The sequence below is a fragment of the Aspergillus undulatus genome, assembly GCF_047715775.1.
Source record: "Aspergillus undulatus strain CBS 261.88 unplaced genomic scaffold BDV17scaffold_5, whole genome shotgun sequence".
In the NCBI taxonomy this organism is placed as follows: Eukaryota; Fungi; Ascomycota; class Eurotiomycetes; order Eurotiales; family Aspergillaceae; genus Aspergillus; species Aspergillus undulatus.
The window spans coordinates 72,579-97,027 of NW_027396609.1; the positions used below are offsets into that span (position 1 = coordinate 72,579).

The 24,449-nt window shown below is 51.7% G+C and overlaps 11 protein-coding genes across 11 annotated transcripts; 6 read left to right on the top strand and 5 right to left on the bottom strand.

The window, feature by feature from the left end:
* Nucleotides 1-1,696: 1,696 nt before the first annotated feature.
* Nucleotides 1,697-3,094, top strand: BDV17DRAFT_168451 (uncharacterized protein). Its single transcript, XM_073754775.1, has 5 exons — nt 1,697-1,901; nt 1,966-2,203; nt 2,269-2,352; nt 2,410-2,472; nt 2,536-3,094. Exons 1-5 carry the CDS (start codon nt 1,883-1,885, stop codon nt 2,876-2,878), a joined length of 747 nt encoding a protein of 248 aa, XP_073619439.1. The 5' UTR covers nt 1,697-1,882; the 3' UTR covers nt 2,879-3,094.
* Nucleotides 3,095-3,535: 441 nt separating this feature from the next.
* Nucleotides 3,536-6,834, top strand: BDV17DRAFT_253210 (uncharacterized protein). Its single transcript, XM_073756624.1, has one exon. It carries the CDS (start codon nt 4,022-4,024, stop codon nt 6,740-6,742), a length of 2,721 nt encoding a protein of 906 aa, XP_073619440.1. The 5' UTR covers nt 3,536-4,021; the 3' UTR covers nt 6,743-6,834.
* Nucleotides 6,835-6,938: 104 nt separating this feature from the next.
* Nucleotides 6,939-10,426, top strand: BDV17DRAFT_253211 (uncharacterized protein). Its single transcript, XM_073756625.1, has 3 exons — nt 6,939-7,749; nt 7,805-9,646; nt 9,692-10,426. Exons 1-3 carry the CDS (start codon nt 7,390-7,392, stop codon nt 10,169-10,171), a joined length of 2,682 nt encoding a protein of 893 aa, XP_073619441.1. The 5' UTR covers nt 6,939-7,389; the 3' UTR covers nt 10,172-10,426.
* A 119-nt stretch (nt 10,427-10,545) lies between these two features.
* On the top strand, nt 10,546-11,119 carry BDV17DRAFT_287551 (mRNA splicing protein SMD1; the record flags this gene model as incomplete). Its single annotated transcript, XM_073761194.1, has 3 exons — nt 10,546-10,559; nt 10,648-10,697; nt 10,815-11,119. 3 exons carry the CDS (start codon nt 10,546-10,548, stop codon nt 11,117-11,119), a joined length of 369 nt encoding a protein of 122 aa, XP_073619442.1.
* BDV17DRAFT_253212 (uncharacterized protein) lies at nt 11,093-11,555 on the bottom strand. Its single transcript, XM_073756626.1, has one exon. It carries the CDS (start codon nt 11,505-11,507, stop codon nt 11,127-11,129), a length of 381 nt encoding a protein of 126 aa, XP_073619443.1. The 5' UTR covers nt 11,508-11,555; the 3' UTR covers nt 11,093-11,126.
* Nucleotides 11,556-11,686: 131 nt separating this feature from the next.
* BDV17DRAFT_287552 (S-adenosylmethionine-dependent methyltransferase) lies at nt 11,687-12,505 on the bottom strand (the record flags this gene model as incomplete). The annotated part of the gene is made up of 1 exon (XM_073761195.1): nt 11,687-12,505. The coding sequence occupies one exon, from the start codon at nt 12,503-12,505 to the stop codon at nt 11,687-11,689; it is 819 nt and encodes a 272-aa protein (XP_073619444.1).
* A 113-nt stretch (nt 12,506-12,618) lies between these two features.
* Nucleotides 12,619-13,565, top strand: BDV17DRAFT_168516 (succinate dehydrogenase assembly factor 3). Its single transcript, XM_073754777.1, has 3 exons — nt 12,619-12,951; nt 13,074-13,173; nt 13,244-13,565. The coding sequence occupies exons 1-3, from the start codon at nt 12,733-12,735 to the stop codon at nt 13,315-13,317; spliced, it is 393 nt and encodes a 130-aa protein (XP_073619445.1). The 5' UTR covers nt 12,619-12,732; the 3' UTR covers nt 13,318-13,565.
* BDV17DRAFT_168517 (GNAT family N-acetyltransferase) lies at nt 13,566-14,793 on the top strand. Its single transcript, XM_073754778.1, has 3 exons — nt 13,566-14,210; nt 14,269-14,378; nt 14,443-14,793. The coding sequence occupies exons 1-3, from the start codon at nt 13,814-13,816 to the stop codon at nt 14,638-14,640; spliced, it is 705 nt and encodes a 234-aa protein (XP_073619446.1). The 5' UTR covers nt 13,566-13,813; the 3' UTR covers nt 14,641-14,793.
* Nucleotides 14,794-14,945: 152 nt separating this feature from the next.
* BDV17DRAFT_279416 (KAR9 family protein) lies at nt 14,946-21,370 on the bottom strand (the record flags this gene model as incomplete). The annotated part of the gene is made up of 4 exons (XM_073759711.1): nt 14,946-17,510; nt 17,550-18,044; nt 19,013-20,472; nt 21,367-21,370. 4 exons carry the CDS (start codon nt 21,368-21,370, stop codon nt 14,946-14,948), a joined length of 4,524 nt encoding a protein of 1,507 aa, XP_073619447.1.
* An 83-nt stretch (nt 21,371-21,453) lies between these two features.
* On the bottom strand, nt 21,454-22,641 carry BDV17DRAFT_279417 (alternative oxidase; the record flags this gene model as incomplete). Its single annotated transcript, XM_073759712.1, has 3 exons — nt 21,454-21,964; nt 22,028-22,318; nt 22,373-22,641. The coding sequence occupies 3 exons, from the start codon at nt 22,639-22,641 to the stop codon at nt 21,454-21,456; spliced, it is 1,071 nt and encodes a 356-aa protein (XP_073619448.1).
* Nucleotides 22,642-23,245: 604 nt separating this feature from the next.
* On the bottom strand, nt 23,246-24,237 carry BDV17DRAFT_253223 (acylphosphatase). The gene is made up of 5 exons (XM_073756627.1): nt 24,211-24,237; nt 24,115-24,145; nt 24,044-24,056; nt 23,912-23,981; nt 23,246-23,833 (listed from the first exon to the last, which is right to left on the bottom strand). Exons 1-5 carry the CDS (start codon nt 24,223-24,225, stop codon nt 23,657-23,659), a joined length of 306 nt encoding a protein of 101 aa, XP_073619449.1. The 5' UTR covers nt 24,226-24,237; the 3' UTR covers nt 23,246-23,656.
* Nucleotides 24,238-24,449: the final 212 nt, after the last annotated feature.

Below are 24,449 nucleotides of genomic sequence, written 5' to 3' on the forward strand. Positions count from 1 at the left end.
TCGAAAGCGCTGTTAAACCGCTATGAAAAAAAGGGTTAAAGTCAGCGACCAGTGGGTCATGATACTATAGTCCTGGGGCTGAAAAGAGAAGAAATGATGAAATCTCGTTCTTCGAAGGCTTTTCTAGTTCACCAGAAGAGCGGTAGTGCTGGGGAAACCCGGCGTTGACTGAGTACCAAGTGTCTGAGACCAAGCTGAGGAGCTCATTTCCCCGGGTCGTCCAAGCCCAGGGAATCTGAGCCTTGTCCCCGTTTGCTGGATTCTTAGCGCTATTCTGGCCATCATCCCGCTGGCTGGTGGAGTTCGGGTCCAGAAGGAAATTGTTGACAGCGGCGCCGTAGCCCGTACCGTCCGCCTCTAACAGGACAAAAGTGTTCATGTGGTGCTCACAAGCGAACTCGTTGCCAATAATCGTCAGCCAACCTATTTCCGATATCCAGCTTCCTCGATCGGCTTTCATAATAATCAGGTCAAGAAAAGGTGTCGAGTGGGTGTCGACCGGTTTGTCTCGCAAGGTCGCTTGGCCAGTCAGAGTGTCAATTTCTGATAACAGTATTGTTGGAGAGAAAGAGTGGAATGGGAAGCTAGATAGACTCACAGAGACGCGTTGTATGAGGGATGGTCGTGATGAACACTGGGGTTTGTTGAGAGCAAGTTCTGTTCCGCAGTCATGGCTGGAGGTCAGAGAAATATGGTATAAAAGGAAGGCGTTATTGGGAAACAACGATAATAAAATCAACAACATCGCGGAGTGGCATCGAAGCTCAAAAATATAATACGAGAAAATATAGAAACAAAGGTCAGAGCCAAGAGCGTAATTTCGAGCCAGCGCAGCGCATAGAATTATAATTAAACGTGATGGGCATCAAGCATACTCTGTAGGGACACCAGGAAGCGTAAGCAGGACAGCCATAATACATTGCTAATCCTGTTAAATTGCTCTTAATGCCCTCCAGACGAACTAAAGCGGTCCGGCACCGTCTCGCGCTTATTCGTTTCTTGTTCATCCTGATCGTTGGGTCTTTTTATTATTGTTGACACTTCCACTACTGCCCTTTTATGTGGGACTCTTAAATACTCTCTCTTGTGACCGGTCTGGGGATGGCTTCAGCCTGCTGTGTCTAAGACTCAAACGTGCTTATTACCTGCATCACCGACTATACGTGCTTTGCGAATATCGAATGAATGATTAATGTAGGGTCAAGCCTCTTGTGCCTCTCTGCCTCACCTCCCCATCGCCTCATTCGAGCCGTGCTTGTCCTTCCTTGGTTTGTTTGTTCGCTGCAGCTCTGTGATTTGTATACTTACTACTCGCCATACCCACCGCACCTGTCACCTTCCTGCCCTTGACTACCCCATCATTCCCCTGCCAATGGTTTTTATCCGTTTTCGCACCGTCGTCTATCAGCTCCCCAAGCCCCTCCTGAATACGAAAGAGCTTACGAGCAGTCAATCTACAGGCAATTCTGATCACCTCTAACTCTCGCAGTGAAAGCCTTCGCAGCGCCATTTCATCTTATTCCATCAGCTGTTTTCGGACGACAGAGTACTGCTTTTCTGTCCTCGTTTCAGGCCTGAGAAGTGAGCACAGCCTCGAACCTCTCGATCTGGCGCCTAAGGCACATTTGGGCCGATCTTGCTTTTTGACGGCTTGATCATTCCACAGTTTGATCTTCTCGCCATCTCTCGAGACTGGCTCCACGATTTTCAGCAACTACTGAGCTCTTCGGGGGCTTGTCAGCCAGAGAATAGCCCCACGCCACGACTTGACGGTCTCTTTTCAAGCAAACCAGCAGACTAGTGCAGGACACTGGGAACAATAGAAGAAGAAAAATTACGCCATCCAAAGAGAATAAGCAGCATAATTGACACTGCATCCAAAATGGCCCACAACTCTCCCAGTATGGTTGAATGCAGGCTCTCCATTGCTGCTTATGCCGCACCGAGCAAACTAACGTGAGACAGATTACGGTTGGCAGCACCGATCGCCGCAGCCGCAGCATCCATCTTCTATGTCTATGGAGCAACAGAACTTCTCACAAACTCATGGCCTACCTTCACATCCCGGATATCCTGCAGGTGTGGGATACCCCCAGCATAACCACTCCGCATCGCAGAGCTACTACCAACACGGGCCCTCCTCCACCCAATACCTCTACTCGCAACAACCGGGCGCTCCACAGAACCGCAGTCATCCTAGAAGGTATACTCAATAACTATGAGTCCCTTGGACCGGTACGTGAGTGACTAACACCAAGGTTTGAGCAGTGCATCGATACCATACTCGTTTCCCCATACTAGCTCGGTTCCAACCAGCTCTCCGCCAATGCAAGAACACCTATTTACATCCTCGTGAGTGCCATGCCTGAGGAGCCTTTGGGAGCAGATCACTAACCATTAGCCTGCTAGCCCGCCCTCATACTTAGTCAACCAGCAGTCAGAGTACTATCTTGCGCAAGGCTCTTCGATACCGTATGTGCCTTCATCACTTCTTATCTCTTATGCACTGCGCACTAACTAGGCGTTGGCTATTAGCTCAAATACCGGACCCATGACCACCAGTCCTCAACCACAACCACTCATGTCCTCGGGAACAGTCTACTCATCGCCCGAATCCGCCCCCGCACCCTCAGACCCAGAGCAACAGGTTCGAGTAATCAGCTTTCGTCCGAAACCACAATGCTGGGATCACGGCTGTAATGGCCGCGAGTTTTCAACGTTTAGCAATCTTCTGCGCCACCAAAGGGAGAAATCAGGTGTTGTAGCCAAGGCAGAGTGTCCTAGCTGCGGAGCAGTCTTCACTCGCACCACCGCGAGGAATATCCACGTTGCGCAAGGCAAATGCAAGGCACTGGGAAGAGATTCATCCGGTCGATAGATATTGGAGCCAGAGGGAAAGCAAAAGACAGCATGAGCGACCTCCGTAAAAGGTCCTTCGTCTGATGAATTTTTTGACCAGAGAAGATGGATGTGGACCGAATTGTCTGTTCCGATTCATATCTCGCTTCAGAAGGTAGTTTCCTATGGGGCCGCTTCTAGGGAGCAACAATTGACGGTCCCTTATGGGCCAAAACTTGAGCCCCCGTCCCATATTAATGCGGCGTACTCCTTATACACATCGGGCATTGAAATCAAGGCGCAGGCTGGCTGTCGGAGCAATGGTGTTGATGGAAAATTTGTTGGGATAGAACTCATCGAGAGCTTTTGAAACAAACAACCCGCAAACGCGGCGGCATGACTGGGAGCTCTAGCAAATAATAATCCGGGACCTTTGTTGAGCACTACAGGTGGCAGATTTTTACGTTCGTGTTACGCGCCAGCATCTAAAAACTTCGATCGAAGATAAGGTTGCATGCCGAAGATATAGATCCACACGCGGAGTATAGGATCGTCTTGGGACTTTCGCGACTCTACGTTCTTTGATTACCTATCAGCCACAAATAACAGCCCGCCTGGGAGTTTTTCTGAAGTCGGGGCTGACTGTCGTACCACGAGCCCATACATCTATACGCCTAGCGCGTCGAACATTTTATCTTGAAGGTACACAAGAAAGAGCAGGGAACCCTTGTTTCACACGTGGATCATGTGCTTACGTCATGCTCCAGCCATCTCGTCACCTGACCTTTCCGTGTCATCCAAGACCGCTAGTTGACATGCATCAAGCCTTGACGACCTGTGACTCATTTTCACAATGTCATCTCTCTGTTGATCTCCCTCTCCTGTTGAGCTCGTGATCAATCTTTGCTTGCTTCAATTTCAGGCTTCGTACTTCTCAACCAACCTTCGCTCAGGGCCTAATTGACCAACTGTTGCGCTTTCGCCTCAAGATGACTTTATTATATGGAATACCCAACATATGTGAAGGAATAAAACACTACCGGTATACGACTAGACTGCAACTCTGCATACCTGGAGGCGCTCTAATATCTGCTTGATTTGCTTGCTGCATTGAATTCGCTTGGGTTCCATTGATTCTATCACGCTCCTCTCTATTCGTCGCAAACGACCACCACCTAAGAATATGGCGTCTGTATTCACTTACGACCCAGATCCCCCAAGGGTTTCTTCGCCATGGTCAACTTCAGGCTCGTCTACCCCTCAAGTGGCGCTAGCTGGCAACCGGAGCACAGCAATGCGCACCCGGTCCAGCACGAACCTGGAGACCGCGGGACATGATTTCCTATCTGACTATGGGATTTCTAAACTGGAGGCTGAACCACAAGAAGGGCCGACTGAGTACAAATTGCACCTTCTTCTGCGCCCTCGGCGTCCCTATACCTCAATGTCCACGGGCCACCTAGTAGGTGGGTCATATCACTCCCGCGCTAGCTTGTCCACATCTGGCCCCGCTCCCGCAGCTTCCTCTGTTGAGGAACCAAGCTTGAGGCTGCCGCAAACACGTTCACTAGACAGTCGACAACACCGCCTGCAGCAACTGACGACGCAGCTGCTATGGCGTCTGCAACAATCGTCGCCCTTCCATTCCTCGACAACGGCCAATCTTGTGCTTCCTGTCCTGCCCGAAGCAACGCCGAGACTGGGTGCGACTCCAAAGCCATCACGCTTGCTTCCCGGTCTTGAAGAGAGCCAAGGTGCGCTGTATGAGATTGGAGTTGCTGATGATGGAACTTTCGTGGGGCTCATCCATGACGAACTGGAAGAGAGTTTGTCTAATCTCCAGGCCATGGCGGCTAGTTTGGGCTGCAAAGCAGAGGTCCTCCGCAGAGTCGTCGTTGGTGACTGCGAGTGGGTAGAGGACCCTGGCACCGAGATAGCAAATTCCGGCAAAGTACATGCCGAGGTTCTCTGGGTCGCAGAAGCGCTGGTGAGTCCAGATTGGGACTATTACCGGCTTGACCATCCATCGCTTGAGACCATGTCAACATCAGAAGGAAAATCTATACCGGAAGGCTATGCTTCTAATACTGAGCAAATTCGAGTGTCTATCGCAGGGCCAAACACCGTCGGAAAGTCTTCTCTTCTGGGTACGTTGACCTCGTCCATTCTGGACAATGGGAGAGGAACAAGCAGATTGGGCCTTTTGAAACACCGGCATGAGATTTCGTCCGGGGTAACCAGCTCTGTTGCGCACGAACTTATTGGGTATGCTTCGACCGACTTTTGCAATGGCGTTGATGTAGTCAACTATGCGTCAGGAAATGTTGCAGCGTGGGATGATATCCACGCGGCTTCAGAGGGTGGCCGTTTGGCATTTGTTTCTGATCTTCCTGGCTCAGTGCGTTATTTAAAATCCACTCTACGAGGGCTGGTCAGCTGGGCTCCCCACTACGTATTTCTTTGCATTGCCGCCACATGCGAGGAAGAAGCTTCTCTTGGACCTAGTCCCGACCCTGCAGAGCAGCCGATGGATATCAACCTAGCATTGTCATACCTGGAACTTTGCATCAAGCTAGAGATTCCGGTTGTTGTCGTTGTCACAAAGATGGACCTTGCGTCTCGAGCTGGCCTGAGGAATATTCTTGCCAAGGTGCTATCCGCACTGAAGGTCTCCGGAAAGAAGCCCGCCATGCTACCCGCACCCTCGGAGAAAGGCGTCGACCTACAGCATATAACGCCTAAAAATGCAGAGGAAGTGAGGAAACTTGTGTCTGCAACGTATGATTGGACTGCAACAGTTCCCATCGTATTAACAAGTGCTGTTGATGGCTCAGGTGTAGACAAACTACATGCTTTGCTTCGAAATCTACCCATTCCCTCGAAACCACCGCTCAGGACTATCAGCATGCCTAGAACCCTGCCATCTCCTCAACATCCAGCCAGTGTTTTTGACGTCGACGAGGTGTTTGCGATTCCTCCCTCAAAGGTCTATTCCGAGCAGCGTCAACAGGATCACGGTGTTGTTCTCTGTGGCTTGAATCGTTACGGCTCCGTCTCTGTTGGGGACGAGCTAGTTGTTGGGCCCGTCACATCCAACACTCCGTCGTCAGAACAAGGCGGCAGTCCCGGGGGTCGGAGGACGCCCGAAAAACACGTCCAACATGGCTCATACCGCAGCCGGCCGCCGTCTGGAGATTTCTCAAGCTCTTTCCCTCCGAATTCTTACCCAGGAAAACCCTCCTCTACAACACAAGTATATTGGCAGCGAGTCCGAGTTGTCAGCGTCCGGAACCTTCGACTTCCAGTCCAGAAGTTGACTGAAGGCCAAGTGGGCACAATAGGGATCGAACCCGTGTGCACTACACCCAATGAGCAACCTGCGCCCCTTGGCAAAATTCGAAAGGGTGCCATTCTAGCCTGTCAGTCGATTTGCTCGGTTTCCCGCCCTCTCTCAACAGTCACTGGCTTCGTTGCGAGTTTCCCGTGCAGCGAATTCTCGTCGTCTCTGTCTCCACCCGTCTTACTAGGTGGAAATGCAATAGTGTACATAGCAAATATCCGGTCGACCGTGAAGTTGACGTGTATGGCCCTTGCTGGTGACGAAATCATATCTTCGCCGCCGTCGCCGACAGAGCCGGAATTCTTCAGTTTTGATTCTGATTCGCCGGCCAAGCCCGAGGTGAACGAAGTCTTCAACTCGGGAAATGCCGTTCAGGACAGAATTGACATCACGTTCTCCTTCGTTGCCTCGATTGAGTGGGTGGAGGTCGGCTCGAGAGTACTTCTCATGCCAGGGGCAACGGCTACGTTGCCTTCTGCGGATGGCTCCAGTTCGCCGTCGAAACTGGAAGGGTTTGTTGGGCATGTTCGTGAAATATTATACGGTGAAGAGAGTGCGGATTGAGGTTTCTGTTATTCTACCATGTTTGTGTTATTTCAGCTTGTCAACATATTTTTTCCTCGAGTTTCCGCCAATACCATGGATTAGAGATGGTGGCACGTGCACGAGCTGCCTTGCTTAGGTACTTGCTAGGCACCAGTAAAGTCTAAGTAAGCCCCCACCACGGTTAACCCCAGAAGACAATCCGCCAAAGCCCCGCTGTAGAGTTCCTGCACAAGAGCTGTCACCGGGAACCTCTTCACTTCTTCGCAACTTCCTTGCCAACGGTGCTTTGACTGGTCATGGAAAGGCAATATCTGACTCACACCTGTCTGCCTGCTGCTGATGAATGGTACCTCTAGAACACGACCTCAGTTCCGGTCTGCCCGCCTTAGCCCTGCCATCTGTGATTGGTAGCTTCGCCTTTGCGGTTCTAGACGGTTAATTTGCCAGTGTTTCCCGCCGCGTCCTTCTATCAACTTTTGCCTGCTCATGTGTCTTGGTTCCAGCCTCGTTCATTCTGCTTGCTTGCAACTGTCGGTTTCCAACTCATCTGCAGACGCCGAGAAGCGGGCACTCCTTTCTTCCGACCAGCTGGTCTGTTCATAGCCTCGCCCTTTCCCTTCCTATGCTCCCGCTCTCTTAAACCGACGCAGCGTCATCCCGCCACTATGGACGACTATAGCTGCACATACGCCGATGCTGGGGCCATATCCGACCTGGATCACGTATGTGATGAAGAGGAGGACCTTGATTCTTTGGATGGCTCCGTATCCGGCGATGAAGCGCGACAGGTAGAGACGCTGCAAGCTCCTGACGAAAAGGCAGGTCCCAGACTTCCTGCTCAAGTCAAACGCACCCTGTCTACGACAGAGTCGCTCCTCACAAATGTTGTCGATAATGATGATAAGAACCCAGAGATACCCTTGGCTATTCGTGACCCATCGCCCGTTCAAGAGCTTCAGAAACCGACGAAGAGCCTGAATCTCTTAGATCTCCCCGTGGATCTCCTACAAGATATCATTAAAGAGGTATGCGTCTTTGGCACGTTAATTACAATACTATACTAATCACTAGGTTCCTTAGGTCACGCATACGAATGATCTGACGTCCTTGGCCCTCACCTGTTCCGCTCTCCATGCTCTCGTAGTTCCTCAAATGTACTCTCGCTTCGACATAGTTTGGCCGGATGCCTCTCCACAGTCAGACCACCCCGCAGGGGTTGATGCACTTTCCTACGGCCTAGCAACGTTGGTTATGGGAGAGGACATATTCCGTGAAACGCCTGCTATGAAAACAACACGTCCGTGCTCCGAGTGTGGGTGCAACAACCGTCAACCTCACATACCGCAGGACAGTGGGAAAGTTCGCCGAGGAAACTACTTTGCACAATACACACGCAAGTTCTCGATTGGAAATGGTCCACCAGACTGGGTCCAGGAGTACTCGGTCAACAAAGAAACTGGCAAGATGCTAGGAACACTCGTCGCGTTGGCCGTGGCACGAATGGTGAATCTGGAGACCTTCATCTGGGACATGCCAACCGGCGTTGTGAGAGACGTATGGATCGCGCTGGCATCGCTCGCAGACCGATCGGCACATGAGTGCCGTCTGGAAACCGTTTGGATACGGTGGCACGATAATTCTGAGAATACGATACGCTCTTTATCAGGAGTTCCCACCACCTCTTCACTGACCCTCCCCGAGACCCAGAATGTTTCGGTCCCACCCATTGTTGGCCCGTCACTTTTCCGAAGATATGGGCATGTAGAATACCCTTCGCTGTCCATACTGCCCCCGCTGAAGAGTCTGAGCGTCCTTGACATAGACGAGCCGTCATACCTCGAGGAAACGGCGGTGCTTGTTCAACGTTCTCGCGATCAACTGAAGGAGCTCCGCATTGGCCTTTCAGCAAAGGTTTATCAAAATGACTGGTTGAAACCACAAGGGGTTTTACAAGCTGAACAGCAAATAGCTCCCTCTGCAGTGTCAGGGTGGCCAAAGACTGGTGGTGTGCTTGGGGCGATACTGGGCTGGTCCGGTCGCCATAGCCGCGAACTTTCAAAGCAAGAAGATCTATCGAAGAGCGAGGATAACCATGTCTCTGAGACTCCGGTACTAACTGAAATCTCGGCTGCGGTCAACACTATCACTAATGCACTCGCTTCTCAAACGCTCGGCGCGACGTCATTGCAGAACTCGGTTGAAGCACAAGACACCGTTGGAACTGGAAACAGTCCGTCCGCGAACTCTCAAGAAGCGCAGCAAATACAACTCCCGGAAAACAAAGCTACAAGAGAAACTTCAAAGAGATCTTCAAAATCAGTTCACTCTTCCTCGACCGGTCCCGCTCGCCGAAATATCAAGCTAGAGGTCCTCGAATTGGAGCGTGTGCCTATTTCTGCGCAAGTCTTAGTCGATACAATCGATTGGACTCGCATAACCACGCTCACCATTCTTCGCTGCGAAGGTCACGAAAAGCTCTGGAGGGGCCTCCGTCGCCGGTTTGCACCTTCATCGTCTCATCCCAAACACGGCAGGAAGGAAGAAACAGACCAAGACAAGGGTGCATCTGAATACCCTTTGAGGATCAAGCACCTTCACACCGATGCCGTCTCACCTTATCTGTTGCTTTTTATCAAAGACACTCTCCGCTTAGACACTCTTGAAACCGTTTTCCTCCATGGAGCTCCGCTCCACGACTCTGCTGTTCACATTGAGGGAATATACCGAAACGTGATACGGCCCCATCGGGGGAGTTTGAGGAAGTTGCTAGTGGATAGCACCGAATGCGCAACCGCTGGAACGGAAATAGGCACCACTCGCTGGCGAAAATGGATGTTTACACGAGAGATTATTACCTTTTTAACCAGCGGGCGGATGCCCAAGCTGAGGGAACTCTCTATGACCATCGACTCCAAAGACTGGGTAAGTGATCTCTCAATATCAAGTGGTCTTTACTGACAGAGATAGCACTACTTCCTACAAAGACTGCCCTATGTTCCCCAACTTCGCGCCCTCCATATACCTCATATTGCCCGTCCCATTCACCTCGACTTGAAAGAGCTTGCGATGCAGGTCGTCGACATCGTAACTCTACGGCCTGAGATCAGCATCAGCTACCTGGGTATGCAGAGCAAATGTTATGAGATTCTCGAAGGTAAAAGCGGCGAGTACGACCTAGCCGAGACGGACGACGGCCACAGTGAAGGCTTTGTCCCAGGAGCTGAGAACTGGGCTGGGTCCGAGACGAATGAAGAAGATTCAGACAATGACGAAGGAATGACGATGGATTCAAACTCGGACGTATCCTCCGAGGGCCGTAGATCGCTAGACGATGACGATGCATCAGACTACGATGGTGGCCGACCACGCGTATCATTCCGCTTGCGGGAGATACTCTTTTATGATGACAAGATTGCTATTTTCAAAGCCCGGCATGGCGTTCTGTGATTTGTGGCTTCTATCTGTATGAGCGCGACGGGCGTTGGTGATATCTGAATTACCTCTTGTTGGCTGCAAGATACCATTAAACGATTTTCCACCATTGACTGGAATGATATGTGCTATGAGTACTAGATTATCTCCATAGATAATCAGATTGAACCCTCTCAGTCCTTATATCTTCCTGCAATAGAAAGTGTCACGTGACTCGGCGGTCAGCTTTCTGATGAGCCGCGATCAAGATAAATTGAACATGAAGTCAACCGGAAGCCCAACACCCAGCAGACACCGTTGACGGCCGGACCTTGACCGTTCCAGTACAACATTTCAGCAACTCTCTCGGTTCTCTTGTTTCGCGCGCGAATTCGCACACTATCGCCATCATGAAGCTCGTCCGGTACGTGAAATCTCGTCGCGAGCTAGCTTCCCATCGAAGCTCTCTCAACCTCCCCATTACCAGATCTCAAAGCTAACACTTAAGACAGGTTTCTCATGAAATGCGCCAATGAAACAGTGACCGTCGAATTGAAGAATGGTTCGTGCTGCCCTTACCTTCACTCTAAACATCCATTCAGTCCTTCCCCCCGACACAACCAACACCTCGCAAAGCACCTTCTCTCTTCCCTCCCCCATCTAACCCAGTCAAAAACAGGCACAATTCTTCACGGGACCATAACTTCCGTCAGCCCACAAATGAACACGTCCCTGCGCACCGTCAAAATGACGCCCAAGGGCCGGGACCCGATCTCGCTCGACACGATCAACATCCGCGGGTCGACGATCAGATACTATATCCTGCCCGACAGTCTGCCGCTTGATACGCTGCTTATTGACGATACACCCAAGCCCAAGAATAAGGCGCGCAAGGAGGCCGAGCGTGGTGGGCGCGGTGGGCGCGGTAGTGGTCCGAGGGGACGCGGGCGGGGACGTGGGCGCGGACGGGGACGGGGGTTCTAGATGCAAGTTAAGCGGAATAATTTGTGTTTCGTATTTCGGGTCTCTGGATGCGGAGTTTGTTTCTTTGAACGTTTTCGGTTGCTGAGTTGATGTCTTGTCGCATTTTTACCGCGCCTTTCGATTTCGCATGCACGCTTTCGTGGGAATGGAAAAGCATTTCATCAACTACCCTGTGAACCGGTTGATCTACTAGCTGAGGAACTGAGTGAGCTGGGAACTTTCTGAACTGTGACTGGATTGAACCGGGCCGACTGAAATGCCCTAGCAGAAGGGCAACGTAACAGGGCAGGAGAGACCATCTGTTTCGTCTTGCTCTCCAGATAGGCGAAACCCCGGGGCTCCTCGGAAAGACATAAATTCTGTCGACTTCAGGGGTCATCGCAGACATCAACTCTTACTCATCTAACAATAGAGTCCATCGGTATCACAAATGAACGAAAAGGAAATCTATCAACTCCTGATGCCCCCTCCCATCTATAACCATATCTATCATCTATGATCTATCGTCGTAACGTCGTCACTCATATTCATACAATAGCACTACCCATCCCATCTTGAACTTCAAATTTAGACCTCTCCCTCCCTCCAAATCCTAACAATAACCAACTTCTCCCACCCAGCCTGCACCCCACTATTCCCCACCGTCTCAGCCCTCCATCCCCCCTCCCACCCTCGAATCCTACTCTTCACATCCTCCGGCCGATTCTGCGCACAGAGCAATACATACGCAACGCCCCGCGTCGGGTCAAGGACCTCCGGGATGGAGTCTAGTAATCGCTCCGTCGTCTCCATCCCGTCTCGGCCGCCGGCGTACGTGAGGGAGAGGTAGTACGAGTCGCGCTCGAATTTGTCGCTTCGTGAGAGCTCTGCCGTGTTTGTATTGGATTCAGAAGCATCGGGTATAGAGGGTAGCTCTGGAGTCGGGACGTAAGGCGGGTTGAAGAGGAGGATGTCGACTGTTCCCGGGCGGAGCGAGGTGGTGAGGTCGCCGGTTACGGATGAGAGGATTGTTGACTTTGGCTTGGGGTTCGAGGTTCCCTCGTTTGATTTCCCTAAATCGCTCTGCCGCTCATCCACAGCCTTGCTCACGGTCTTCTGTGTCGCGATGCATGCTGTCGCGTTGACATCTGTCGAGAGGGCAAGTACATCGGTGCGGCCGAGGATGAGGTGGGAATTTGCGGTTACGAAGGCGATGACGACGCCGGAGCCGGAGCCGACTTCGAGGATGAGCGGAGAGGGAGAGGTCGGCGATTGCGATGAGAAGCGGGATTTCAACCAGGCGGATTCGGAGGTTGAGGAGAGGGTGTCGAGGAATAGGTAGGAGTCTTCGGACGGCTCGTAGATTGTGTCGAAGGAGACGTGGGATGTATCCGGGGTTGGGAGCATCCTGGTTTTCTATTATCTGGTAGTCGAATAATCGAGAGAGTATATTTATTGATCCTTGGAGGGGTTGATTGTAGACAGAAAATAATTCCATATGATGCGGAGACAAATTTCTCCGCAGCGCTTGAGCTTCCTTCAATTCAATTGATCAACTGCAGCTCCATCTTCAATTCCAACCCGGCCAACTCTTATCATCGTCATAATCAACGCTTTTCCAACAAGGACTCACCATGCGCGCCCTCACCCGCCTCCTCTACGCCTCCCCCGCAAACATCGGCTCAACCGCCAGCCTCACCGAAGCCCTCGCCCTCCTCCCGCCCATCCCGCTCTACCGGCGCATTCTCCGCGTGCACCGCCGGAAGCTCGACCCCGAGATGCGCATTCTGGGCGACTCGTACGTGAAGAGCGAGTTCCGCGCGCACCGGAGTACGGAGAATCCGTTGCATATTGTACGTCTATATTGCTTTTTTTTACCTACGTCTCCGGCCTTGTTGCTCCGGTGGGGCGTAGGTTAGTTGGCTTGACTTGCGCACGAGGCTAATGGGTTTGTAATTTTGCTTGCGTGCTACAGATCGGGTTCCTTACGGAGTGGCAATTATATGCGCAGAAGCTTGAGGGGGATATGTGGAAGGGGGAGAAGCTGGATAAGGCGAAATTGGATAAGATGAGTGGTGAGTTTTCCTTCGATCTTCCTTCCTTGGGGAGATTTAATGGCTAATGTGTGGAATCTGCGCGCTACAGATCAGCAACTGGGGCAGTTATATGAATTGATGCAGACAATCCAGGATAAGGATGGAGATGGCGAGGATAAATAGGTTCTACAATGTTCCATTGTGGAGGAAGTGGGATAGTTTGGAGATCTTGCGGCGCTGATATACTGCGCTTGTCGATTTGGATGTTGAAAATTGTTGACTGTATATTATATAGACTACTGTATATACCATTTTGTCGAGTTTCACCTTCGCATAGTTTATCTCGAGTGCTAGTACATCAGCGACATGAAAGTAGGTCGTCTAGCCAGGCAGTCGGAGTCCTCATACAGGAAGTGGTTCGCAGTTCACTGAACCGCGGAGAAAACCCGATTTTAAACCGAACTTTGGACATCCAATTGAGCAAATCAAATCAAGCCCATCGATAAGAACTAAGGACCCGTTCCCCTAGTCCATCAAAGTGTGGAGAAACTGGAGATATAAAATTGCAAATCCCACGCCCTGCGCCTGACATCTCGCATTTATATACTTATCCTATTTTCACCCTCCAAGCCCTCTCATCGTACACATTGCACTATCTACAAATCTTAAAGTAAGCAAAATGCCCTCCATCCTCGAAGACCCCAACAGCACAACACCGCCCCCTCCACTCCCCACCAAATCCCTAACCCCCCTCCTTAAACCCATCCACACAACCCTGAAAAACGGACAAACCGCAACCCTCTACCCGATAACAAACGGCCCATCATCACTGCCCCCATTCCTGCTCAAATTCCTGCATGCCGAGTTCAGCGCTGAGATTGAGCGCGGGTGCACGTATCCCATGGAGGAAGTTATGGAGGCAGAGAGGTTCGGGGAGTATTGGTTTGGGTTGTTTGGGGTTGTTGCTGTGCTTGACTCGGAAGCTGAGAAGGAAAGCGAGGGGTTGACGGAGGCGGCAGAACGAGACTGGGAGAGGGAATGTCTCGGGACGTTTTATATCAAGCCGAATTATCCTGGTTCGTTCCTATTTTCCACATTCAAGCAAAACCTGGATTAATTCTTGGGCTATACCAGGCCGCTGCTCGCACGTCTGCAACGCAGGCTTCATAACAACCAGCGCAGCGCGGAATCGCGGCGTGGGAATGGTAATGGGCAGGGCGTATCTGCAGTATGCGCCGTTATTGGTACTTCTTCCCTTGTCCGTCTCGGTGGAAGAAAGTCTTGATTAACTAACCGGGTATATGGTAGGGCTACAAATACTCCGTATTCAACCTCGTCTTCGAAAACAATACGGCTTCGGTGAAGATCTGGGAGAGGCTGGGCTTCTCTGTCATCGGACGGGTGCCAGGGTGTGCACGGTTGGCAAATAGTGAGGAGTTCGTTGATGCGTTGATTATTGGGAGGGATTTGACTGGGGGTGAGGGGGGCAAAGGGGAAGATGTATAATGCAAAGTGGTAACAGAAAGAAAGGTAGAAAATGCAAGTTACTAGTAGCCCGAAAGATAAGTTGATGCAAAGAGTACAGTAATATTGCGCTAAATCAACAGAAAGTGCTTAAGATATCTGGTATCGAGGTGGTATCTCTGCGAAAGGGGAATCATCAACGAAGCAATCTAAATCCGACAGTGACAACTGACAACTGACAACCGACAACTGGTGGCTCGAAAAGACCATGAGATAATACAGAAGATGAAGAGAAGATTGGAATTTGATTGGAGAGCACTGTAACCTCCGCCGAAGACTGACCCTGACTAACCACGCCACGGAGGACGATCCGCAAGCTTGCTTCGCGTCGTAGCGGCATTATCCTTTCGGCTCCTCGGCAAAGGAAGCAGACTGATTCGGCGACTTCCCGAGTGGCCGAGTGCGGTGCCCGGGCGGCCAGCCTTGGTAGGGCTTTCAGGACCGGGACCCTGGTCTTGGGAAACGCTGCGGCTGAATGACATCCCCGCGAAGCTTTGCCGACTTCGAGGTGCATTGTTCATGTTCTCTGTTCCGGACGGGCGGCGGAGTTTGCTGTAGGGAGGAGGATCTAAGATGGAGCGGCCAGGCGAAGGAGATGCTGTGCGGCCTGGGCTGCGCGAGGCCAGACGACTCGAGATACGGCTCGCTGCTCTGGGGATGGGAGACGCGGATACGTCGCGGCTTGGGACCGTCGAGGATGGGCGCGCGGCACGACCGGGTGTGGACGATTTGCAGAATGACGGCGACCAAGCCTTGTGTTTGTGCCCGACGTCCAGATCGTTGGTGTTGGTGCTGCCGTTCCAACGGGGCCGATTGACCATGGCGGGCGAAAGCGTGGTCTGCGGAGTCTTTCTTGTAGCTGGTGTTGGGGATGGAGCTGTGAGAGTGGTTTTGGGAATGTTGGATTTCCTACTAGAGACTAGCTGAGGTAGTCCTGAGACTCGGCGGCCGGTCGACGTTCGGGCAGCAGAGCCAACAGAGCTACCGCGTCGACTAGCTGTCGGCTTGTTTGCGGGCGTCATGACGATTGAGGATGCTGGTGAGCTGCCTGGCGTGTCAACGAGACTTCCAGAAGCTGGGCTATCCATTGTAAGGACGGTGGAGATGGAATCACGCAGATGCTGTGTTCTCAAGTCTTGAATGTCCTTTAACGATGAGTCCATGACCTTGATACTAGCTCGCAGAGCATCAACCTTGGATTCCATGCTTGCCAGCAGCCGCAGAATCTCTCCGTTCACGGTCAATCTGTCGCTGACCCCCTTTTGCGTGATCGTAACCACTCGCTCGATAGCAGGAACGTAGTGCTGCTTCTTAGCCTCGTAGCTCTCAATCCTACTCGTCATCCCAGCAGGATTGTGCAAATGCATACCGATCTCAAGACCTTCTTGCAGCTTCGAAATGCTTCTCTCAACAGACTCGAACATTTTCTGCGCTTGGGAGCCAGCATTCCGGAAGACAAGGATCCACCGGTCTTCCTCTAGCTCCTTTCGCAATGAGTCCGCCTCTGTTTGCAGATTATTGTAACCTTCTTCAAGCTTCTCGCGACGTTCAACCAGTTCAGCACAAGCAGACGGGAAGATCTTCTCGGCGCGCGACTGGAACATGGAGAGTCTCATGGGCAAGAAATCAAGCGACGCACGCAGCGGCTGAAGACGGGCGAAAAGTTCGACGAGATTCGAGTGGTTCTTATCATCTTGGGGAGTTTGAATGATCGGTTTCTCCAACGCTGGTGGTGCAGGATAGAGGGAACCCATGCTAGATCGCTTATTGTGAGACATTCGCCCACCAGCCGGCGTCTCTTCCACGATCGTTTCCAGCTCGTTGATGTCGAGACTTGTAGCATCCTGTTGGGCCATATTGAAGTGCCGTTTCGCCTCCATTTCGAAGACCAGCCCTTCCAACTCCTCGACCTCCTCGTCTACATCGCCGAGAACACTATTCCACAGTTCTTCCCATTCCATTGCCAATTCGACTTGCCCTTTGACGGCTCGAAGCCGGGACTTTATTTGAGCCCAGCTTTGTAGGATTGTATCCATCTGGCTGACGATCGTCTCCAAGCCCTCGGTGGAGACATTACCGATGTCGTCGCGCAGTTGTACATCTTCGATAGCCCTCACATAGACATTCACCAGACTCTCAAATTTTGTGATCGACTTGTCCACTCCGTCGAGACCTTCGCGTCCTCCGGCAGCCGCCCATTCCACATCATCCTCCGCATCCAGTCCGCTCAGCACACCAGACGCCTTCCTAATCCATATTTGAATCTGCTCTGCGGCACCAGTCAAAGCCTTAACTGCAGCTGGGGCGTTCGATATTGACGCGATGCTAGACTCGAGCGAGGAGGGTTGTGGGAGAGCGATCGAGGTGAGTTGAGATATCTGGTTGCTAAAGGACGACCGAGAGAAAGAATATATTGATTCCGTCCGCTGGAGACCACGAGGATTGAAATACGACCGACTATTCGTCGACGCTCTCGACGAAACGGGAGGTGAATCTTTGGGGGGCGGGGGAGGTGCGTCGGACGCTTCAAGCTCGTTGCTTTTTTGGATAAATTTCTCGTAGTCTGTCTGCGGCTCGGTCTGGTCTTGCACGTTAGAACCACTTATCTCGCGGCCCAGCGGCGCTGGGGCTGACTCGACAACAGACATGGTTGTTGGCGTATCGTCCACCCCTTTATCTTCTTCAAGTTCCTTTGTTTCCGGATGGTCGGCGGCGGTGATACTGGCGGCGGTGGTACTGGCGTCGGCGACGTCCTGATCCAACCCTGGTGTGGGTTCTGCGACCGGTGGATCGGGCAGTGGTTCAGGCACGTCAGGCACGTCCAGGGGTAAATCAAGCTGCCGCTGTTGTTTCTGAAGTTTGTTATTCACGAATGATATCCCATTCCACACGCGCCCCTTCTTCTCAACCTTGATCGAGCGGTCCTGGTGTAAACTGTCCAACTCCTTAATCTGCTCTTCCGGGATCCTGCCCACTAACGCGGCGTTGCGAGACGAAGCGGTTGTTTTGGCACTGCCGTCGAGGAGCTTCACGCGTGCCGCGAGGCCGGGCGACAGGCGGCGGAGGATGTTCGGGCGGATGAGCGACTTGTCGGATTGGGCGTTGTCGTCGTACTCGTCTTCGTGTGACGAACTGCCGATGCTGCCGATACTCCGGATGCTGCGTAGCGAGGACTTCGACTTGATCCGGCGTGGAGTTGCCGGCTCATCCGGGGAGGAAACGGAGACGGAGGGCGTTTGGGTTGCTGTTTGTGGTGAAGATGGTGTTGGTGGCGGAGGAGAAGCTTGCGACGTGGTCGCGGACGTAGACGTGTCTGTGGCGGGATCCGAGGGGTGAGAGCTAGTGGCAGAGAAGATGGCACGCATGGAGACGTTCGCACGCCCGCTCTAGCCCGGAGAATGTGCAGGCTAGAGGACTGAGGGCAGAAACAATAGCTATGATACAGTAGTTCGTTGGGCGAAGAATGCGTCTTCTTTGCCCAAAGTATGTCGGCCCCTATAAGAATGTTGCTTTGAAAGTGAGGCAGAAATGTGGAAGTGCGAGTTTGAGAGTGGGGTGACGAGAGGATGAGCTGTTCTTTCTGGATCTGAGACCGGACTACATCGTACAGCACTCAAGTCTGGATCGGAGAGGGAGTTGCAGAGAGTTGCAGAAGAGAAGAGAACTGGATTCGAGGGCAGTGATGTCCTTTAATTACAATTTTCCCTACAGTTCTTCACTGCGGCCGATCGACACCACCAAGTGCCAAATTGCCAATAGTGACCTCCCAGAGGGTCCATTAAGGGGATGGCCTAAGCTCCTTCTGTCTCCTTCATACATTCACTCCTAGTCCTATAGTACTAGTAGTACTTCTACATAAATCATACAGTATATTCCCTTCTATTGTACCTTTCAAGGGATTGTGTAGGAGCATTCTTGGTAGCGCAGAACCGCGCATTTGCATCCCATGGAACCACTTTTTCCTCCCCGTAGGCTTCACATTAATCCCGCATAGAGTCTGTAGACGCGAAGGTAGTCCGTAGCAATACAGATTGATGAAGATTATGTATATATACCTGCCCGATTATTGGGTGTAATGTAGCAGCATATAGACTACAAGGTGCAGCAAACACCAAACTTTCATCGCGGAACTGTCGTCGACGAGTAAGGGGTATCAAATACAGGCAGTGTGGACTGCAAACAAACGTCATCCCGAATCAAAATAATACGTGGTCCCAATGGCCACCTCCCGAAGTTCCTGCCTTCATCCGTCCTGGACTTGCTCGCTCTAACAAGAGTCCGAACGCTGTCATGTACTAGTAGTCTTGACAAGCAGTCCATCAACGCTAGCTGCAGTCGCCCGCCTCCTCAGCACCCGTAAATCTTGCGAGAGTTCCTCCCTGACGGACTTGCACCAAGCCCTGATGGCTCTATCGAATTGGTGCCACGCTTCGTCGCTGGTGCCTTCGTTCGCGATCCCCATTACATCCATGTCAAGCTTTGTCTCCCACCGGAGTTCGGCCGCCTTGATCCAATACCGGAGGTTGTCTGCGCGTCGATATGGCTTGGCAACGTCTTCATGAAATGATTTTATTTCACCAAATGGTCGCTTGGATTTTCTGACTGCTGTGTTATGGATCCGGATGAGGTCGCGGCCGTCACTCAGTCGCTCAAGCATCGCTGATGGTAGTGAGCCATTTTCGGGCTCTGTCCACGCTGGCAGCGGTGAGTCCGGGCCCGTCAGGCTGGCCAGGAATGCCTCCTCCCGTTGCCGTTCCCGACCTGTCCAGTCGCCTTCAATCCAGACCCAGCTTGCCCGTTCTTTGACCTCCGCGTCCTCCAGCTGCGCCTCTTGGGAGAGCATATCGCGCACATCGGACATCCAGCCTAGAACAGCCTTCTGTTCGTCTTCCCGGAGACCGCCAGCAAAGGTACGTCCCGCCCATTTCTTCAATACTTCCAACACATTGAACAGATCTTGCCTGATCTCGCGTTCGCTCTTGATGGATGCCAGACGTTCCGGATACTCGTGAGTGGTATAGTATATCTTGGCTGCGCGGATTGCAAGTGTGACGACATCCAGAATGCGCATACCCTGAATCTCATCCCAGCTCTTTTGCGCTGCAGCAAGATCTGCTTGCCGTTGCGAATGCTCCTCCGGGTCTGCATCGGCGTCGGGCGACACATCGATCCGAGGGGGGAGTGTCTCCGGAGACGGCTGTTGGTCCTTGGATACCGCGTCAATTTCTGTCTGTGCTTTCCATATCGCATTCAGGAGGTCTCTTCGCAGTTGTAGCAGATCTGGCGGCGGTGGAATGTGGTGCGTCTTAATGCTGTAGGTGCTGACTGTGGGGGGTAGCATCACTTCTCCATCTTCCATCTCCCCTCCCATATCAAACCCGTCTTCTCCTAGATCCGCATGGTCTTCCTCCGTCGGGCTCGCGGTAAACTCATCCGTGAACCGGGCATTCGGCGTGAGGAGTAACTGCGGAAATTCCTCCGTATTCCTCTTCTTCTTCTTGTATTCCCGCGCATTCCCGCCTTTGCCGTCTAGCAGACCCGTTCGAGCAAAGTAGTATTGCAAATGGGCAATGCTCCCCAAGCTCATCACGCTCTCCCGGTTCTTTGCGGAGGCAGCGAATTCCGCCCCCTGAGGACGGATATACCCCCGTCTCCGCGTGGAGACCGACACTGAAGACCTGGCATCACCGGAGGCGCCGGACGACGTTGACAACGAGGAGATCGAGGAAAATGTACGGACAGGAGACGGGCAGGACGAGATGGCGGGCGTTGGAGAGACGGAGGGTGATGGCGAGGAGTTTCGGACAGGAGGGGCTGTCGTATCATAGTCGGCGGGATCCTCCATGGTCACGTAGATCAAACACGGTGTCTCGTTTCATACGACGATTTGGGGCAGATGCTCGGCGAATATAGGCAGGCTGGGCTGGCTTGTAAATAGGTACTGCAGCAAGGAAAGGACAGGTGGTCCGGGAGGAGAGATGACGGTTAACGTAAGTAAAAATAAGGAACGATCCCTCGGCAGAAGGAACGAAATTGGCGATCGTGACGGATCTGCAGGCGAGAACAAACTTGAGACGTTCGAAAGGGGGGTTCTTGGGCTTCTTTTTCGGCACTAAAGGGGAAGCGGGTCAACTATTCGATAGTAGCGCCTCTGCCTTTCAACGTTGCAAACCTGATCTTCACGGCTGCCACAAGCATTAGAGAACTGGGGAGGCGAGAGGCGTTTACAGGAAGCGTCCAGATGCTAGCATTGCCATTATGTTGTTTTTTGCTTCTTGGCTGGGTTTGTTCATCCGATCCAGCCCCTGACGGCGGTTATGCCGTGCAATCTATCGGCCCCCCAATGCCCCATCCCGCCACGAGACTTGTGAACACCGCATTGCGTCCTGCAGCCGCACTGAGTCCGTCGATATCTGGCTAATGATATGCATTGGATAATCGTCTTGTTAAACGATCAAATTCCCGATGAATAAGGGAGAACTGATAGGCGAAACTCAATGCGCTTGACAGCTAGAAATCCGTGGCTGCGGATACTGTGCTAGATTCGGTCTAGTGCGCTCTTGTTGGTCCTGGGTCTATGTCGTGGGCTCCGGCATGGGCTGTCGCAAACAGAATCTGAAAGAATCTGAACGATCACTGTCGCTTTGATATACCAAGCCTATGCATTGAAAAAAAAGGGGAGATTTCGCTATGCCATGTCCAAGCCACCCATATTGCGCCGTCTCTATGAAAAATGCAAATTCGCCCATAAATATCCGCAGACGATACTCCGTAAACCCACCCCGTCGAAGCCCCTTAGACGACATCTTCTCTTTCCCAGCCGGTGGTCTTGAGATTCGAGATGCCCTTGCCAGGGTGCGGCTTAGCCGGGTCCTTCCACTTGACCGCAAAGGGGTTTGGATCGGCCGCTTGCTTCAGGTTCCCAAGCGTATGATTGACCTCGCGATGCTTGGCTTCATCGGCACGAACATATAACAGTAGGTCCTTCATGGTCCGGTTGCCCTCGGGCATCTTCCAATACTGAACAGCAATTTCTGGAGCCTCCAGCTTCTCCCAGTCTAGCAGTCTGCCGCTTTCAAGATCCTTGATGGCTCGTGTGTATGTGAGCACAGCTTCTTCCTCGAGATAACCGACGAAACGATGACAGGTCCGTGGCGAGAAGAGGTAGGAAAGGAAGAAGCCGTTGAAGAACACTCCTTGCGCTCCGAGCACCATCAGGCGCATGAACCACCCTGGTTCGGCAAGCTTGAGGAAGGTAAGCAGATGCATGCGCTCGTTGTATGCTTCTTCTAGTAGGGTTTCAATCCTATCCATATGTTAGTCTACTATCGATGACCGTGAATCACGGGACCTCAAAGGCTTGACATACCATCCATTATCCCGCTTCATGCGTCTCAGACTCCTGAGATGCCTCAGCATACCTCCAACCATTCCAGGTACACCAGCGACACTCTCCAGGAAAACAAATCTCGTCAACCACTTCGACTCTGTCATACGGAACTTGGAGTCATGTTCTTGACCCGGCTTGGGATGTTTGTAGCCAGTGACCAAGTCCATGCCCCATCGCAGCACGCGGACGCTCCCAAGCGCCACCCAGTCCGACCAGTTCTTTGCCTCCCGATGGCCGACAGTGACTCTGTGCACCTCTTCTTCGGTATAGCTATTGGAAATTAGCCACCTATTCTTCTTTTTAAGTATGGCATGTGAAACTTACACAGGATGAACCCACGCCGATTCCACCTCCTTGATCTTTGGTGCATCTGGGGGAGGAAAGTACTCTTTGATCTGTGTCTTTGGCGTAGAGTGAATGAGCCGCTTCCCAGTTGGTTGACGGTAGCTTTTGTTGATGAGGTATGGAGTGCTGCATCGAAGGCCGGTAGTCATGGCCATGCTCCTCGTGTATGTTCGCACCGTGAACAGGTAGGGTTTGAGTAAAGATGAAGCAGCAACCCTAATGGGCGCTGTAGTAGATATCGAATTCATATTATAAATTGAGGTTGTGTTCGTCGAAGGTCAAGAATAGGTTCAAGGTTCAAGTGTTATCAGGGTAAACAATGTATTCGAGGTGTCGTTATGAAATGCCTATGATATGAAGAAAGAACAAGTGAACTACGCTCCCAGGCCTACGGTATTTATATCTACTCCGTCCGGGAATCAGACTCCAGCAAACAAGAGCCGCTCATCAAAGACAAAAAAAGCTCGTAAACCCGGAACCCAAAACACAGGCAGACAGGCAAAAATCGGAACCGCAGACTCCGCAAACAGAGTCACGGGCCGATCAATAAAAAGAGATCCATTCACCGGGAAACCATATCCGAGAGTGACTGAGGAGGCAAGGGGTTCGAGAATTTCAGTGATGAACCAGTCAGTCGGGCGATGCGTTCCTGAGAAAGAGTCCAGAGTCCAGACGTATTTATGGTTACAGCGTGTTACCAGAATGTATACATCACTGATCGCCACGTCTGCGGCAAAAGAACTCTCTCTTTCGAGGATACGTGAATAAAAGAAAGTATGATAAGCTCAGGAGAAGTGAAAGCAAGCATCAGTTGTTTCCCATTGATTTTACGCCGTCATCGAAGTCCTGCTCGTTGAGAAGTAAGATATGGATATGTCAGATTGATACCGTAATTTTGAGCCAAATGACGCCGCGTGACCACGGACAGAGCCGGGAACGGGATTTGCAGGCTTTGCGCCAACTCCGCTGAGTCACAGTCTACAGAGGACGAAATTATTTCGGGCTTTGGATAGCCTACCAAGTGTGACGTCAAAATGTGCTTTTGTCGCCTTACCAAAGCGGCCGCACCGGAGCCGTCAGGAAGCCTTAGTCTGCGGTTATGTGAGGGATTGCAAATGCTTTATCAATCGCTTAGGATTGGCTAGGAAGGAGACTGACGCCGAGGGGCTGAGACTGTCTCACTTGAAGATAGATTTCGAGTTGTCTGATGGATTGGACGTTGAGAGGTAGAAAGTGTTCTGCTGGCTACTGTACATCCATGAATCAAAGAGATTCGAAAACAGATGCGGACGTTTTCCTGAGCGCGAATTCAACGTCCTCGTCCCTTGACTCGAGCGTTTTGTTCTCTAGCTTGACTACATGAGCCAGTCTAGGACCGGTGTTGATATCCTTCAGGAACTTCTGTATGGTTTCCTCGGGTCCTTGAGCTTCGCCTTCAACCTAGATATGACATTAGTGATCCAATGAACATCGCAAGTTAGATGGATGCAGAAAAATAAAAAGTAAAGGGGAACTAACCCTTCCGCAATCTGTGTTTTTCACCCAGCCTTTCAGTCCATATTCGACAGCACGTTTCATGGTATAATCACTGTTAAAGAATGATAAGTTCAGGATACAAGCCAAAATATGCTGCTTGGAGATTCTGCTTACCGGAAACCGACGCCTATAAAGCTGCCCGTTAGTGTTGCAGAGAATTAAACTTGGATATACTATCGACCTACCCTGAACGGTGCCATGGACCTTGAACGCAATCTGAACATCATCAGCAGGGCCTAAACTCAATTCCAGTACGGCTGCTATGTATAGTAGAGGCATACTCTTTGTGATGACATGGTGAGTTGTTGGTACGGTTGTCGAGTGGGATATATGAATATTGTTGTTCCTGGTCTTGAAGGCAAGGCCTCCGAGCGGCATCCAAACTTAGTTTAGCGTACGTCATGGCCCACCGCGGGGGTCTTGCTCTTGCTGTGGCGAGTGCGACAAGCTGCGGCATCTGAGATGCTTTACATTCTACAGGTGTATCTACGGAGTAATGGTTGGCTGACTTGTAGGATAC